The sequence below is a fragment of the Pristis pectinata genome, chromosome 12 (assembly GCF_009764475.1).
Source record: "Pristis pectinata isolate sPriPec2 chromosome 12, sPriPec2.1.pri, whole genome shotgun sequence".
Taxonomy (NCBI): Eukaryota; Metazoa; Chordata; class Chondrichthyes; order Rhinopristiformes; family Pristidae; genus Pristis; species Pristis pectinata.
In genome coordinates this window covers 28,618,956-28,634,502 of record NC_067416.1, presented here as the reverse complement: position 1 = coordinate 28,634,502, position 15,547 = coordinate 28,618,956, and the positions used below count along the sequence as shown (strand labels likewise).

The 15,547-nt window shown below is 39.1% G+C and overlaps 1 protein-coding gene across 2 annotated transcripts in view; it reads right to left on the bottom strand.

The window, feature by feature from the left end:
* The window catches only part of LOC127576866 (adhesion G protein-coupled receptor A3), a 438,420-nt gene that overhangs the window by 239,933 nt on the left and 182,940 nt on the right, over positions 1-15,547 (bottom strand). For both annotated transcript variants that reach the window (XM_052027670.1, XM_052027671.1), the window contains one exon: positions 9,569-9,732. In XM_052027670.1, coding sequence (XP_051883630.1) covers positions 9,569-9,732 — 164 coding nt within the window. The remainder of the gene's footprint in view (positions 1-9,568; positions 9,733-15,547) is intronic.

Here is a 15,547-nt window from a genome sequence, read left to right as displayed (position 1 = left end):
GAAACGGCTTGTCCATATCTGAGCCACTGTTGGGAAGTCTCGCAGTGAACTTACACCTAAAGTCTTCAAGGAGAATCCTGATGTCCTCCATCTCCAGAATAAATCTTCCTCTTTGTGGGAGGCCTAAAAATGATGACATTTTCCACTTCTGACAGCAAATGTCCCATCAGCCAATGGAGGTGTGTTGTGCCATCACCTACCCACTCTTAGAAGGAAATCTGTCTCACTGTTGAGAACTTCTACCATACTACAAGATTGTACAGGAAAATTCATCATGGGCTAAAGACTAGGAATTGGTGAGTCTGACTGGCACAGGATTCCCATACAAGACCACCTTAATGATCGTCACATGCAGAAAAATGTCTGCACTATTGACTCCTTTTTGTGATTTTTAATGGACATCGGCCTCTGAGAATATGCTTGAGTGGGCATTCCTCATTAATTTATTTTTAAAAAAATGTACTCATTCACAAAATGGGCACCTTTTGTAAGGCTTGCGATTATTGAATCACTCCTAAACTGACTGGCTCACTAGTTTATTTCAGAAGGCAGCCAGATCCTTGTGGGCCTGCTATCTTACATAGGCCAAACTAGGTGAATGCAACAGATTTCCTTCTCGAAAATACTGTATATTAGTGAACCAGATGGGCTTTTGCAATAATCTGCATTATTAATATAATTCACTATTGTTGATATTGGCTTTTTAACTTGTGTTTACCTAACTAGATGAATTTAAGTTTCCTAGCTGCCATGTGGGGATTCAAACGTAGGTTTCTAGATCAATATCCAGGTCTCTGGATACTATATGAGCAGTAATATGAATATTATGCTACTGTACCCCCAAGACAGCATTGACAGGTTCTTCAATCAAAATCAAACCCTTTCCAAAGTTTTTGGAGAGCAATCAGGCTAATCTTTGTCATCTAATTCAGGTTCATCTGGGTCAACTATACTGGCCCAGTTGAGATTGTATAATACAGCAAAAGTTCAGAACTGTACTCATGTGAACTTTCTAAATTCAGGTCAGCCATTCAGGGATACTGAATAGCATATCGTTTTATCAGGTATTTACAAAATAGAACATGATTATATAAGCAATGCATAAAACCATGGTTTGAAAAACCTGATTTTGGCACCTTAGTATGCTTAACTGAAATGGCAACATTATTGGATCTTCTGGGGTTGGTCAATTTGACCATTCAAGGCAATTCTCTGTGTTTGATACGGCCTGCCATTTGAAATTTTCAAAATGAGAAAAGGCAGGTAATTGGAACATAATTTTGTTAAAGGAGTTGGAGGCCAGAATTATGAGGGACAAAGCTGCTTAAATGTATGTGGCAGCTCTGTGTCAACCTGTTTCAATGCTGCAAGGGAAGAAGTGACCATCATAAGCCATTAAGGGAAACACAAATGTACAGCCTCTGAAAAAGTACTATAAAGCATTTTTTATTTAGTTGTGCAGGTGTTGCTGACTAAGATGAATATCAGGACAATAGCTCAAATTGTCACGATTATCAAGGAAGGGTCCCAGTGGTTCTGCAGCTGATGGCTAGTCACCACTGAGGCAATGTCTTGCTACCAAACTCTCAGGTCGGAAGGCCCAGGACAGTTGGACCTACTCATTCATGGAAGGTTAGTACTGGAAATGGGAAGAGCATGGGGAATGGTGCAACCAGTACCTTCAGGAGGACCTATATTTAATTCTAGATTGACAGAAATGGACTAAAATTGACCAAAATCCTACTCTGAATGCTATGAGAGACCAGGGCCTTTTTAAAACAACATTTTTTTCAAAACAAAATGCTGTAAGCTGAAGAAAGCTGCGGGGAAAGTCAATTTCTTTCACAAGCAAGATTAACCCTGAGACATCATTTACGTTATCTATTTTTTCCACAGTCTAACTGTCTGGAATCTCAGTAGAGAAGGAACTTTTCAAGATGCTGATAAACTCAGAGCTCTTCCCCATCAAAATAACCTCTCTGTGAAAATTGATGATAAAGTTGAATTGGGTTAAGATATACAACCTTAGTCGGTATAACCTGGGTATGGAAGGGGCAATCATAAAGGGTGGGTTTGGCATTAATTACTTATTTTGATGATCTCCTGTATTACTAATAGGAGATTTGAGGGCAAACCTGGGCAATTTGCAAGGTAATTGCAGGCAGGTCTGATCAACCTGTACAGACAAGTTGGGAGGGTGGGGGTGGGGGTTGGGGTAACTAACCAGAATGAGTTGTGTCCAAAATCAGAGCTGTATCCAATTATGAGCAAGTAGAAGTTAGTTAAGTGTATTAGTGTACACTCTATTAGTGTACAAAAGATGGGAATATTTATAGAACATAGAACATTACAACACAGTACAGACCCTTCGGCCCACAATGTTGTGCCGACATTTTATCCTGCTCTAAGATCTGTTATACTGTTACTTGGGTTCAATAAACTTTCAAAAGAAATTGTGCTGGGCAGTAAGGTGTGGCTGTTTCAACCATTCATACAGGTTCACAACCAAATACTTATAAAAGGTATCAGGGTGGACTCTCTATGGTGGAGTGGCGATTGGCTTATGCACAGAGGAGAGTCCAGAGATTATTTACTTTTGTCCCTTTTTCAGAAGATCACCTTGAACATTCTCTTCCACAGCAAGGTAGGGTGAAGGCATAAAATACCATTCACTTTTGCATCTTCTCCATTCCTCACTTACTTGAAAAAGCATACATATATCTTTGTTTGAAGGGGCTTTTTGATGTTAGCATTTTAATATTAGTGTCGTTTATGTTATGTTATCCTGAGAGAATGTTTTTTTAGCACTTCATATGGCTCTGCCTAAAATAGTTCCTGCAACCACTGTACATCCTTCTCCAAGCTTTGCAAGCACCAGCACACCTTCTAAAAGTTAGATAGTTTTAAGAAATACTTGTTAACAATGTGAAAGCCCATGTAGTTAAACATATAGGATGAATACAAGGTTATCTGACCAACAGATACCACCAGTGGTGAATGGTTGTTTTTCAGTTGAGGTTTTGCCACAGGTTGTTACTGGACCTGAGCATTTTCTGATTTTTTTTTAACAACCTGCAGTTGGGCGCACTGGGAATTGGGCCAAATCATGCTGGGCAGTCAGTGGTTTTTATAGGACTTCATTGCACAAGCTGCGAAATGTACAAGTTCAGGACTCAATGATAAATTGAGGTACGGTAGTGTAGCAGTTAGCGTAACGCTATAGCAGCGCCAGCGAACTGGGTTCAATTCTGGCCGCTGTCTGTAAGGAGTTTGTACTTTTTCCCTGTGTCTGCGTGGGTTTCCTCTGGGTGCTCCGGTTTCCTCCCACATTCCAAAGACGTATGGGTTAGGAAGTTGTGGGCATGATATGTTGGCGACGGAAGTGTGGCTACACTTGCGGGCTGCCTCTAGAACACTCAACGCAAAAGATGTATTTCACTGTGTGTTTTGATGTACATGTGACTAATAAAGATATCTTAATCTTAAAATTTGTCAGTTAGCTCCACCACTGGACCTCACGTAAGGTCTGGTGGCAGAATCATATTTTTGGGATTGCTCAGCATTACACTGGGGAGATCACTATTCAGCTCATGGGTCTAGCCTGGCTAAGGATCCGATACTGGCCAGAGGTCTCTGGGGCACAATTTTTGGAGAAGGTAAGTTACTTTTTATGAAATTCTGTTTACTTTTTTTTGTTCTTTTTAAATGTTTTTGTTTGCTTTTAAGTAACTTTATTTTATTTTAAAGTGGTTCAGTAGTCTTTTGATTTATTTTAACTGTAAGGATTTTAAATGTCTCTAAATGTCAGAGATATTCAAAATTGTTTACACCAGTGACAATGTTGACAGCAGATAAGTGCCCCCCCCCCCACCAAAATCACTCATTCTTTTAGGGGTTTCAGGTCTTTCGGGGGTGGTACCTTCACACTAAGGCACACATATCTCTGTGCCATCGTGCCATCTGGATTATGCAATAGGACTCCAGGGTGTGGAGTACTTGGCCTTCTGCATCTAGCCCAGGTAAGTGCAAGCATGTGGAGACTTGGGTAGCTAGTGTAACTGACGGAACCAAATTAACATGATCAGGCCATAAATTCTAAGCTTTGTAACTATCACAGAACAGTAAAAACAATGGGGTGGACTTTTGGAGAACGTATTAGACTAGTGAAATTGGCAGGCACTTGCAAAAGGAAATTATATACAGAACTGTGAAGTGTTATGTCTTAATAAGAAATATGAGGAGAGGCAATAGGAACTACATGAAAGAAGACCAAGGCTGCAGGAAGAGGGACACAGAGGGCATATGCACATAAATCTTTGAAGGTGGCAGGTGAAGTTAGCAAAATCATGCAGTATTCTTGGCTGTATTCATAGTGTAAATAAGCAAAGAAGTTACGCTAATCCTTTATAACACTAGGAAGGCCCCAACTGAAGCAAAGTGTTCATTTGTGGACACAACACTTTTGAAAGGATGTTACGTCCTGGAGAGATTTACGAGAAGTTTGCAAGGGATGAAGAACTTCAGTGATGTGCGCAGAATGGGGAAACTAAAGTTGATCTCTTTAAAGTACAGGTGAGAGTAATGGTGTACAGAATCATTATAGTAATTCTCTTTTCTAAACACGTCCACTCAAACGGTAGGGAAAACCCTGAAATCCCAGTCACCTTTCACTTTAATTTTTCATCCCGCTCCCATTCTGACCTCTCTGTCTATGACCTCCTCCTACGAAGCCCAAGTAAGTTCGAGGAACAGTGTCTCATCCCTGAATTGGCACATTGTAACTCTCGAATTTAACAATTTCTCTTACCGGATTTCCCTAGTAATAAAAGCAGGAAAGGATGGAAACTTCAGTAGGTCAGACAGCCTCAGTGGAAGGAAAACCAGAGTTAATGTCTAAGATCAATGGGCAGGCACGGTAGTGTAGCGGTTAACATAATGCTTTACAGCGTCAGCGACCCGGGTTCAATTCTGGCCACTGTCTGTAAGGAGTTTGTAAATTCTCCCTGTGTCTGCATGAGTTTCCTCTGGTTGATCCGGTTTCCTCCCACATTCCAAAGACATATGGGTTAGGAAGTTGTGGGCGTGCTATGTTGGCGCCGGAAGCGTGGCGACACTTGCGGGCTGCCCCCAGAACACTCTACGCAAAAGATGTATTTCACTGTGTGTTTCGATGTACATGTGACTAATAAAGATCTCTTCTCTTCTCTTATCAGAACTGGGAAATTAGCTTTAAGTTGCAGAGAAGGTGAGGGAGCAATGGATAGGACAAAAGGAATTCCTGTGAGGGGGTGAGACCAGGGTTGCCAACGGGATAATTTATGGTGGTCATCCTATCACTGGGCTCATGGGGGCAGAATATAAACAAAGGAGCATGAAACCTATTGATGATACTGGTTCAGTTTTCCCTCTGTGACCACAGCTGACCTGCTGGGCATGTCCTACAGCTCAGCATTTCTCAATTTTGTTTGTATTCTCACCCTCTAATTGCTCCCATGAACCCAACGACTGGATAACCTGCACAACTTATCCCCATGGCAACCCTAGCCTTACCTCATCAGAGATATTTCCTTTTCCTTATCCATTCACTGATGTTTACTCTGTTCCTCATTTCACAGATGCTGCCTTACCTGCTGAGTGAATCCACCATTTTCTGTTTTTATTTCCAGTATTTGCAGTTTTTTTCAACCTGCTTTCTTTATTCTAGTTCTGGCCAGTTTTGACGTAAGGTTTCACACTTCAGCTCTGTTTTCCTCTCCCCACAGATGCTTCTTGATCTGCTGGACGTTTCCAGTGTTCTCTTTGTTTCAGATTTCTGCCAACTGCAGTGTTCCACCAATCCAGCATACTCTTTTGTTCTTTCCTCTCTCTCCGATTGTCCTCATTCATCAATTCATGAGATGGCTCTGAAAGCACTGTTACCTGGACAACCTTGGTTTCGACCCTTTTACAGACATTCCCTTTGCCGTCTACACCCTACCCCTTCTCTTGATATCACTTTTCCATCACTGCTGACTTGAAATGTTAACTCTGTCTCTCCACAGAATGGTGCCTGACCTGCTGAGTATTTCCAGTGCTTTCTGTTCTAGGATCTGCATTTTTTGAACATTTTCCATTAAAATAAAACATCATATCCTGGAATGCACTGACTGAAAAGATGTGATAATTTAATCATAACATTCAAAAGAGAATTAAATAAATATCTCAAGGGGAAAACAATTACAGAACAAGGAAGTAGCTTAATTGGATAGCTCTACTCAGATAATGGGCTGTATGACTCTGCTGTTTCACTCTACGATTTTATTATAATAACGCAGCATTGAATGAGTAAGATTGTGGAGGTCATGAACAACAGTTGGGTTATACCCTAGACTTGCAATGTTGCGTAGCCACATTGTATTTTAACTTTTGTTCTCAATCAAAGAGAATCAGTGCAGAATTCTTTCATTCTGTTTGGCTGTTTTGGGACAAACCTCCTTAGTATCCTTCTGTTTAACCACATAGTGCCTCAAGAAAGCTCTCCATGTTTTGTTAAGTTTTACAGCAACACTCTTTTGCAGCTTGTAACACAGCTTTTGCAGCAAACAATCTTCAACAGAATACTTTGTTGGTCATAGGAAACAGCACAATCTACTTATGCACTTGAGAAAAGTAAAATATTTTACAATAGCATTCCTGGCTCCTGCATGCCCAAATTGTACCACTGGACACATTCGTATAATTCTTCCTAATGCAATGCAGGTTAAGCAAACTTACTTCAGGAAACCTGTCTTCATGCTGCAAGTAGTTAAATAAACTGCAATTAATAGACTTTCTGCGACAGTCAGCCATTGCTTTCAATACAATAGAAAATTTGCAAAATATGCTTTTTTAATCTGTGCTCTGGTTCCAGGCATGATATCTTGCATCTAGTACAATTGTACTCTTGTCAGAATACAGCCAGGAAGAAGGATTCAAATTACAAAATGTGTACTTGCGAATTACATGCAATCAACTTTTCAGCATTGCGGTTTACATTTCTTCATGTCAAATTAATCTGACAGTTCCAATTATGATTGCAGCAATAACATTGCTTGATAAAGACTTTTGCAAGAACTGGCCTCCATGAACAAATAGTGAGGGACAGAAAGTCAATTTAAATTATTAGATCAACTGCACTGACACTTGCTATTGCAAGTAAAACATTTAAGTAAAAATTAAAACATTTAATTATGCTCAGCTTTATGATTTATCAGTTTGGGATACACAAAATAGTTTTAGTGAAGAAAATTCCCACCTGTCCTATTCCAATGTCAAAGTGTTCAATATCCTGATGTAGTAAACAATAGTCATCTGGGCTTTTTTTCTTATCCAAGAGGCATTTAATCACAGATGTACGACATCAAACCCCAGAGTGAGTGTCATGCCTTTGGCTCACATCTGATCAAATCTACATCTGTTTTGCATTCTTTTCGTTTCTTTCACACAGAACTACTGCTTCCAAACACAAATCACTTGCACTTTATGAATAGAAGACAACCTCTGGAAGCTGTAAATTTTGTGCCATAAGGCATTCTCTTCTAAAGCACATGTCAGATTTCACCTCCTGGAGGGAAATGTGCAGGCAATGGCCAAGGTAGATGGCAAACAGCCAAGCCCTGCATACCATGAGACAAGGGAGATTTTAAATCTAGCATGCCAGCTTTTAGTCTCCCTTGGAAACACAAGATAGCTCATGGGCAGTCTCTGTGTATGGAACTCTGTTTGCCATCTGGCCCTGATTACAAAATTGGGACTCTATGCATATTTGAAGGATCCTACTGTACTGCAGTTTGTGTTCTACTTACCTGCAGGTTATAATTACAAACTGTGGAAATGCAATGGGATTAAAAAGAGTAGGTCCCTATCCTAGTTTGAAATTACCAGGTTAAAATCAGGTCTGAGAGCTGTTTTGATTTGTGTTTTGCCAACACACAGAACAGTTTCAGTTTATGTATTTTTAGAATGATATTCTCGAACTTAGTGATGGTAATATTAACAAAAAAGTATTAAATATACTTGTGCAATAAAATATATTGCCTTTGCCAACTTAATGGCAGACAAACATGACATGTATTAAATATCTATTTTCTAATACCAAAAGTTCTAGGTTAATATAGCACCTCTCTACAAATGTCAGTTTTGTCAATGTGAATTAGACTGCATTAACGTGATGAGGCACTGAAAATAAAAGTGTAACATAAGCTACAGTTCATTAATAATTGCTCATTAATAATTCCTGTGCTTTGGCAATGAATAACCAATTCATTAGCCCTTGACACATTCTAATAGTTTGTGAGAAAAGAAAGCAAACATCCATGGATAAAAAAGCAGCAGGTTCATGGTATAAAAAGGCAGACTTTCTTGGGAAGCATTTGAGACTGAATGCCTTTTTGACAGCCAGCATACATGGAAAGGTACCTGTGAGGATTATGAAAGGTGAAGCTTACAAAGATTCTGGAGGTTTTAGTATTTTCTCCTGGTGTGGTTTGGGTTTCAATTATGTCATGTTCATAGAAATTCTGCCATGATCAGGATTTTCAAGAAGATGAGCATTTTACTGGCTGCCATTCAGGATGTTCATTGACAGAAATGTGGTAGTGCAGCTCCTGAAAGATGCTGTGGATTATTTTTTATCTTAATTAATTTCTTCTTGGTGTGTGTGTGAGAGAGAGAGGGAGAGAGTGAGAGAGAGAGGGGGGAGAGAGAGAGAGAGAGAGAGAGAGAGAGAGAGAGAGAGAGAGAGAGAGAGAGAGAGAGAGAGATGATTCAGGCAGCAGGATTCTGGCTTCAATTACCCTCAAGGTCCAACGATGAAATTGATTAATTATTCTCAATCCCAAAAACAATTCACTTGACCATCTTGTAGTCTCATTTCTTCCTCCTCCATTTTGATCAAAAAAGGTTTACATTCACTAAGTTTTCCAGGCAAAACATGGGTTTTAATGTATATTCAGCCCTACTTGAAGTCTGACTGGGTAATGTTTCAGCCAAATTTCAAAGTACCTCAACATAAGTTTTCTTAACAATCATATGTATATAAAACATAACCAGTGCTCTTCTCACCCATAAATAAACTCAAAGAGCTGACAAGCCATTATTTCTGATTGTATCTTTAATCAATAGCTACTAGTGGGCAAGGTGGTGCACCCAGTAGGGCTGCCGCATCACAGTTCCAGTGACCTGAGTTCAATCCTGACCTCTGGTGCTGTCTGTGCAGAGTTTGTACTTCCTGCCTGTGAATGTGTGGGTATTCCTCTGGGTGCTCCAGCTCCTACCCACATCCCAAGAACGTGTGCATTGGTAGGTTAATTGGCCACTGTAATCTGCTCCCCCAGTTTGTAGGACAATGGTAAAATCTGGGAGGGGTAAGTGGGAATGAGGAGAGATTATAGTAAAAATTGGAATAGTGTAGGATTATTATGAGTGAGTGCTTGACAGTTGGCAATGGACTGAAGGATCCATTTCTGCGCTATATGACTCTAAGACTTAATGGCTCTAATCTAGTATTATCTCCAGAATCATAACAGTTCTTTTAAAATATTGCACTTACCACATGTGAGCTGCTTCTCTTTCAAAGTTTTGAATGGTCTTCTGTGTAATGCTCTTGGGTAGATGCATAAAGTGTCATCTGCTATGCGAACTGAAAAGTTTTTGGCCCATTGCAAGACCCATCTAAGGTTGCAGTCACACATTAGAGATTCGGTGCTAAAGTGCCTGCAAGAAGTTAAATTTAATGTTAGGCTACATATTTTTTAAATGGATACATGGTGCAATCTAAAACTAAAATACACACATGAGCATCACACTCAATACAATATTTCTTTAAGTTATTTCTTCAGAGATACTGCTTGGTCTCTAACTTTCAGTTACTTTTTTTGCAAATCAGTATTATTCTTCCAGGGCATAGGCAAGACCACACCTGGAGTTGTCTGCTTGCACTGGAGGCTGATTCAGGGAATGCCCACAAGGTAGGTTCTTGTGATGGAGTTGTCCTTTGAGAAAAAATTGAGTAGACTTAAACTGAAGTTCATGAGAATGAGAATGACTTTATTGATACATAGATTATTCTAAAGGGGCTTGACTGGGAAGAGGTATTTCCCTTGTGGAGGAGGCTTGAACTAGTGGCTGTAATAAGGTATTGCACATTTACGTGAGAGATGAGGAAGAATTTCTTCTTTCCGAATTTTCTACTCCAGAGAGCTGTGGAGACTGAGTCACTAAATACATTCAAGGCAGTGATGGATTAATTTTTGGACTTGAAGGAAACCAAGATTTATGGAATACCTGCAAGAAAGTGAACTTGAGACCAGGATCAGATGAGTTAAAATCTTATTGAATGGTACAGAAGCTCGCATGTATGGCCTATTGCTGTTACTACTTCTGTTCATATGCTATCTGGAAGTATAACATAAGAACAGAAGTAGTAACAAGAACAGTACTGCAATGGAGATCTCAACAGTAACAATTCATATTGTTGTATTTTGTTTATGTAAATAACTTCACAATTCATGTAACCATCATTATCCAAATGTTATACAAATCAATGATATACAAAATAATTATGACACAGATTTCAAAATCAGTTGCCATCTACAAAGATATTTTCAACATCAAAATACCTAACTGATGTGAGGAATAGACTAAGGGAGTTACATGGAGTTAATATGAGTTCATGTGTGTTTACTTGCAACTGAATCTGTTTCCAGAGAAAAAGTTGTTCTGGAGACTGGGTATGTTAGAAATATGCTCCAGTAACTTTACAAATAAAACTAACATAACCTTCAGAGATGTTAGTGCTCACTTCACATTCAATTCAAATAATTTTAAGCAGTACACTGATTCATTAACCATAATAAGATCAGATTCCTGTCTGGCCAATTTGGTAATGAAAGTAAACTTGATAAAAAAGTTAAAGAAAAAAATACAATAAAAATGTGCAATCCTCAAGGCCCTTCAAAATTGCATTAAATTACTTTGGAAGCAGAGGCAAACACAGCAGTCAAGTGGTGGACAGGAAGGTTCCACAAGCAGTAAAAGAAAAATTGCTTTTGCCTTTTCCTCTTCTTTCATTCACACACAAAATAACTATTAATCAAGCAGCAGAGAACAGAGCTACCTCAGTTTAAACATTAAACTCATTTGGTATTCCACAATTCCAACAAGAAATAGTAAGTTAAGTTAAAATCACTCTCCTACCCAGACCCTATATCAGTTTTGAAATACTCAGTTAAAATCAAAAAAGAGCTTTCTTGGAAATGCAGTACAGAAACCTTGATGGTGCTTACAGTCTCTTACTGTTGTTGTACTATATATGGTAAGGTTTGCGTGCAGACTGAGGTCTAGGACCTTGTTTCATGCCATGTAACATTTGCAATCTGAACTAGTTGTGACCATTCCAGACAAATTCTGAATTGGTACTAAGTCTTAACAGGATCACTTTAATTCTTTTCTTCAACTGAAAATGCAGAGGTATGATTTGCAACAGCTTAAGTATTTTAAATGCTATTCATATAGAGCTGGGTACAATAAGGCAACAAAGTTGGGGCTTCCAACATAAAAGGTACTTAGCTTTGTGTAAATGCTGCCCTCTAAATCCAATCCCATTGGTGAAATACAGTATGATACTTTCACTGCCATGATATCATACCAATGATATTTTTCTTTATTGAAACTAGATTTACTATTTTTAAGTTTTGTATATTTTTACATAATATCCTGATTATGAACTGTGGCTTATTTTAACAGAAGACCTCAGAATAAAGGTAAAATTCCTCTACTTTTTCAGTGCACTGTAGTGGAAGTGCACTGTATTGTATCACAGCCTACAGAACCTCAGTAATCCCCACATCTTTGGTTACACCTTTGGAGTTATGATGTGTCTTGTGATGAGAAGTCTGTTCTTGAACTCAGTGGTAATTTTAGTCTCATCTTGAAGGTACCAGCTACAATTCTATCCTGGGCCACCCCACCAGCATCTCAGGTGCTTTTATTTTAAAAGCAACATATTTTATACTCTTTATGAAAGAGGTCACTGGAAACCATTTCTGGCTGCTTCTCAGAAAGAAGGTAGTAAGTGGAAAAGAATCTTCCCATTTGAGCATGGTCACACTTCCTAGCATTCCAGGTGGACCTTTAGGTAGTTACCACATTAAATTAGGCGATTCTTATTTATCTGAATACTACAATAAGAAGGAAACATTTAGAACAGAAACATTTAGAGCAGAATTTCTGTACTTTGGATTACAATATATATATTAAAACATTGAAATTGAGCTTCAGCTATTGGGTGGCATGGGGAGCAGCAATTATTGCTGCTCTCTCACAGTTCCACCAACCTGGGTTCAATCTGAACTCAGGAACTATCTGTATGGAGTTTGAATGTTCTCCTTGTGACCGCGTGTTTTCCCCAGGTGCTCTGGTTTCCTCCTACATTCTAAAGATGTACTGGTAGGCTAATGGATTGCTATAAATTATCCCTACTGTAGGGAAGTGGCAAAAGAACCAAAAGAGGAGTTGGGGTCATACGAGAGAGAATAAACTGCAGGATTACAGGGAAATAAAAGGGGTATTAGGATTGCTCTGCTGGGAGCCAAATTAATCTAATAAACCAACTGACCTCCTTCTGTGTCATAATAAGTAAACATTAATTTCCAAGATATTCTCTATTGACCCAACTTTGTAACTTTAATAATGTGGCTGGTTACAATCAAAGTTGAGGCATTTTGAATTATTTGATTGATTGATGGGATGCAAGTCCTGCTGATTTGGCCACTATCCCTGATAGTTGTTGAAAAGGTAGTGGTGAGTTGCTTTTTTGTATCACTACAGCTGGTTAAATAGGATGTTCCATAATATTGCCTCAGTGACAAGGAAGGCACAACGTTGTATTTCCAAGTTAGGATGGGGACATTAATTAGAGGGGAATTTGGGGATGGTGTTCCTGTGCATCTGTTGCCCTTGCCCTTTTTAGTAAGCCCTTATTTAGTTAAGTTTATAGATGATATCATTGGCGTTGGTCTCAGAGAGCTACCTTGATACAACCAGATCTCTTGTGTTGACAGCACAATCAATGTTTTTTTATTCTTATTTGGAAGCAGGAAATGTAATTTACAATTGTTAATCACGTACAATCATGAAAAATGAATGAATCTGCAAATGCCTTCATAATCAACTAAAAATATCACTTGTCTTGCATTTATCTTAGTGTGCATTCCAAAATTAATTTACATGTTTAGCGAACAATCTTTAAGTGCTTGGATTTTATTCTGTTCATTTTCTTTATTCAATGCAGTGATTCTTCTTTGAGGTCCACTGTTATAGTCAGTAGCTACCTACTGACCTTTGTTCATGTAGGAAGACTAAGATAGGAGTATTAACAATGCACTTAACCATGGAAAAATCATCACTAGAAGAGGCAATTTGGCCTCTCCAGCTCAGTCTATCCTTTCATGAGACTAATCTGCAAACAAACTCTATATATCTGTCATTTTCCATTGTCCCCTATGGTCTTTGGTTATCAATAAATGTACCATTCTCAGATTTACAAATATCAGTTATTCTAGCATTAATTTTGAAACCCTAAAATCATAATTCCTTGTAAATAATCCCATGTTGTTTGAAACTTTAAAAAGGAACATTGTTTCAAGGTTCCATAGTTTTTAGATTTATGTTTGGTCATCAATATTTCCTTTAACTTTTCAAAGCAACACATTACATAATTTAGAATTGTATCACATGTCAATATTTCTGTATTAGGAGTAATGTAGCAGAACTTTGACATTTTTACCATGTATGAAATGTCCATATAAAGTGCCCAAAATTATGTTGGTAGGATGAAACAACTTGTGTCTGCAACATTTACCCTTTTAAATATCATGGGGCTAACCAGCTCTGCTGTGGAGGAAAGATGAGGACTTCAAAGGGGCAGTCAGAGAAGAAAGTCAATGCACATACAATTAAATGTTTGGGGAATTGGCAAGCCTGCCTGAAAGTTTGTGTTCACTGTCAAGGAACATGGAGAAGTCTGGCCTCAATCTGAAACAAAGCAGTTCCCAGAGCTTGGAGCCCATCTTTCCAGCATGGTGGTGATGACCAGCTTTGTTCACATGTGGACACAACAGTTATGAAACAGCTGAAGGCAACTGTCTAGGTTTCAACTGCAGGCCGTGCAGCAGTTATCCAATGTCTGAGGGCTGCCATGCCAGCTGAGACTGCTGCCATCATAGTGTGCAAAGAAGAGAATTGTGTGTGCACAATTCCACACTACCCCAGCAATCTGTCAATCTGTCCTCCAGTGGGTTATTAGGATATCTGAAACATTGCCTTGAAGGAGCACATATCTGCTGTCCACTGCTCAATCTCCCATTCGTTGTGGCATGAATATTATCCCCATCTCCAGGTGAACTGATTTTCAGAGAAGCCTGAGGTCAGTAAAACATGCTACACCATGTGCCACAATTGCCTTCGAGGACCTCAGCAACTTCAAACAATTGTGGAAAGTAACAAATAATTGTAGAACAATAGTAATGGCCAGAAAAATAATCACTAGCAATTAATATGCAAGAATCTGCTGATGAATAATGCTGGTGATTGAATGAATACTCATCAGTGTCTGTTTAAAGGATGGAGTTAGCTGGAATGTTGAGCTCTAATGAGGCACAATTATCAAATCAATAAAAATGTTATTTCCTTTACACAATAACCCCATTTTCAGAAATCATGCGTTCCTTATATCCAAGCATTTTTGAAATATTCTTTCTTCAATGTAGCGATAATTTTAATCCTTATGAAATGAACTGAAACGGAAGATATATTTGCCATGGAATGAGATGTGATAATGACCTTTCTGTGTTGTTTTGTGCAATCCAGAAATTTCAGTGGGGACTTGGCGGCATGAGTCATGACTGCATGTCTAATGCAATTTCCACATCAGACATATATCATATAGAGACCATGAGCATGACTGCTGAACAATCCCACCAGGGGAAGGGGCTCGTTGGTCTCGGGGTATGATTTTCACTTTGGGTTTGAATTTAGGCATTTGACAAGGTCCCACATAATAGGTTAATCAAGAAAGTTCAGATGCATGGGGTCAGTGGAGAATTGGCTGTGTGGATCCAGAACTGGCTTACCCATAGAAGACAGAGGAGAGTGTTTGAAGGGCCTTATTCGGGCTGGAGGCCTGTGAGTAGTCGTCTTCCGAAGGGATCTGTGCTGGGACCTCTGCTGTTTGTGATGTACATAAATGACCTGGATGAATTAGTAAATTTGCAGATGATACCAAGATTGGTGGAGTTGTGAATAATTTAGAAGACTGGCGACAAATACAGCGTGATTTGATCAGTTGCAGATGTGGGCAGAGAAATGGCAAATGGAGTTTAACCCGGATAAATGTGAGGTGTTGCACCTTGGTAGGACTAATGTCAAGAGGCAGTACACTCTTAAGGGCAAGACCCTTAACAGTGTTGAAAAGCAGAGAGACCTTGGGGTGCAAGTCCATGGCTAATTGAAAGTGGCTACACAGGTAGAT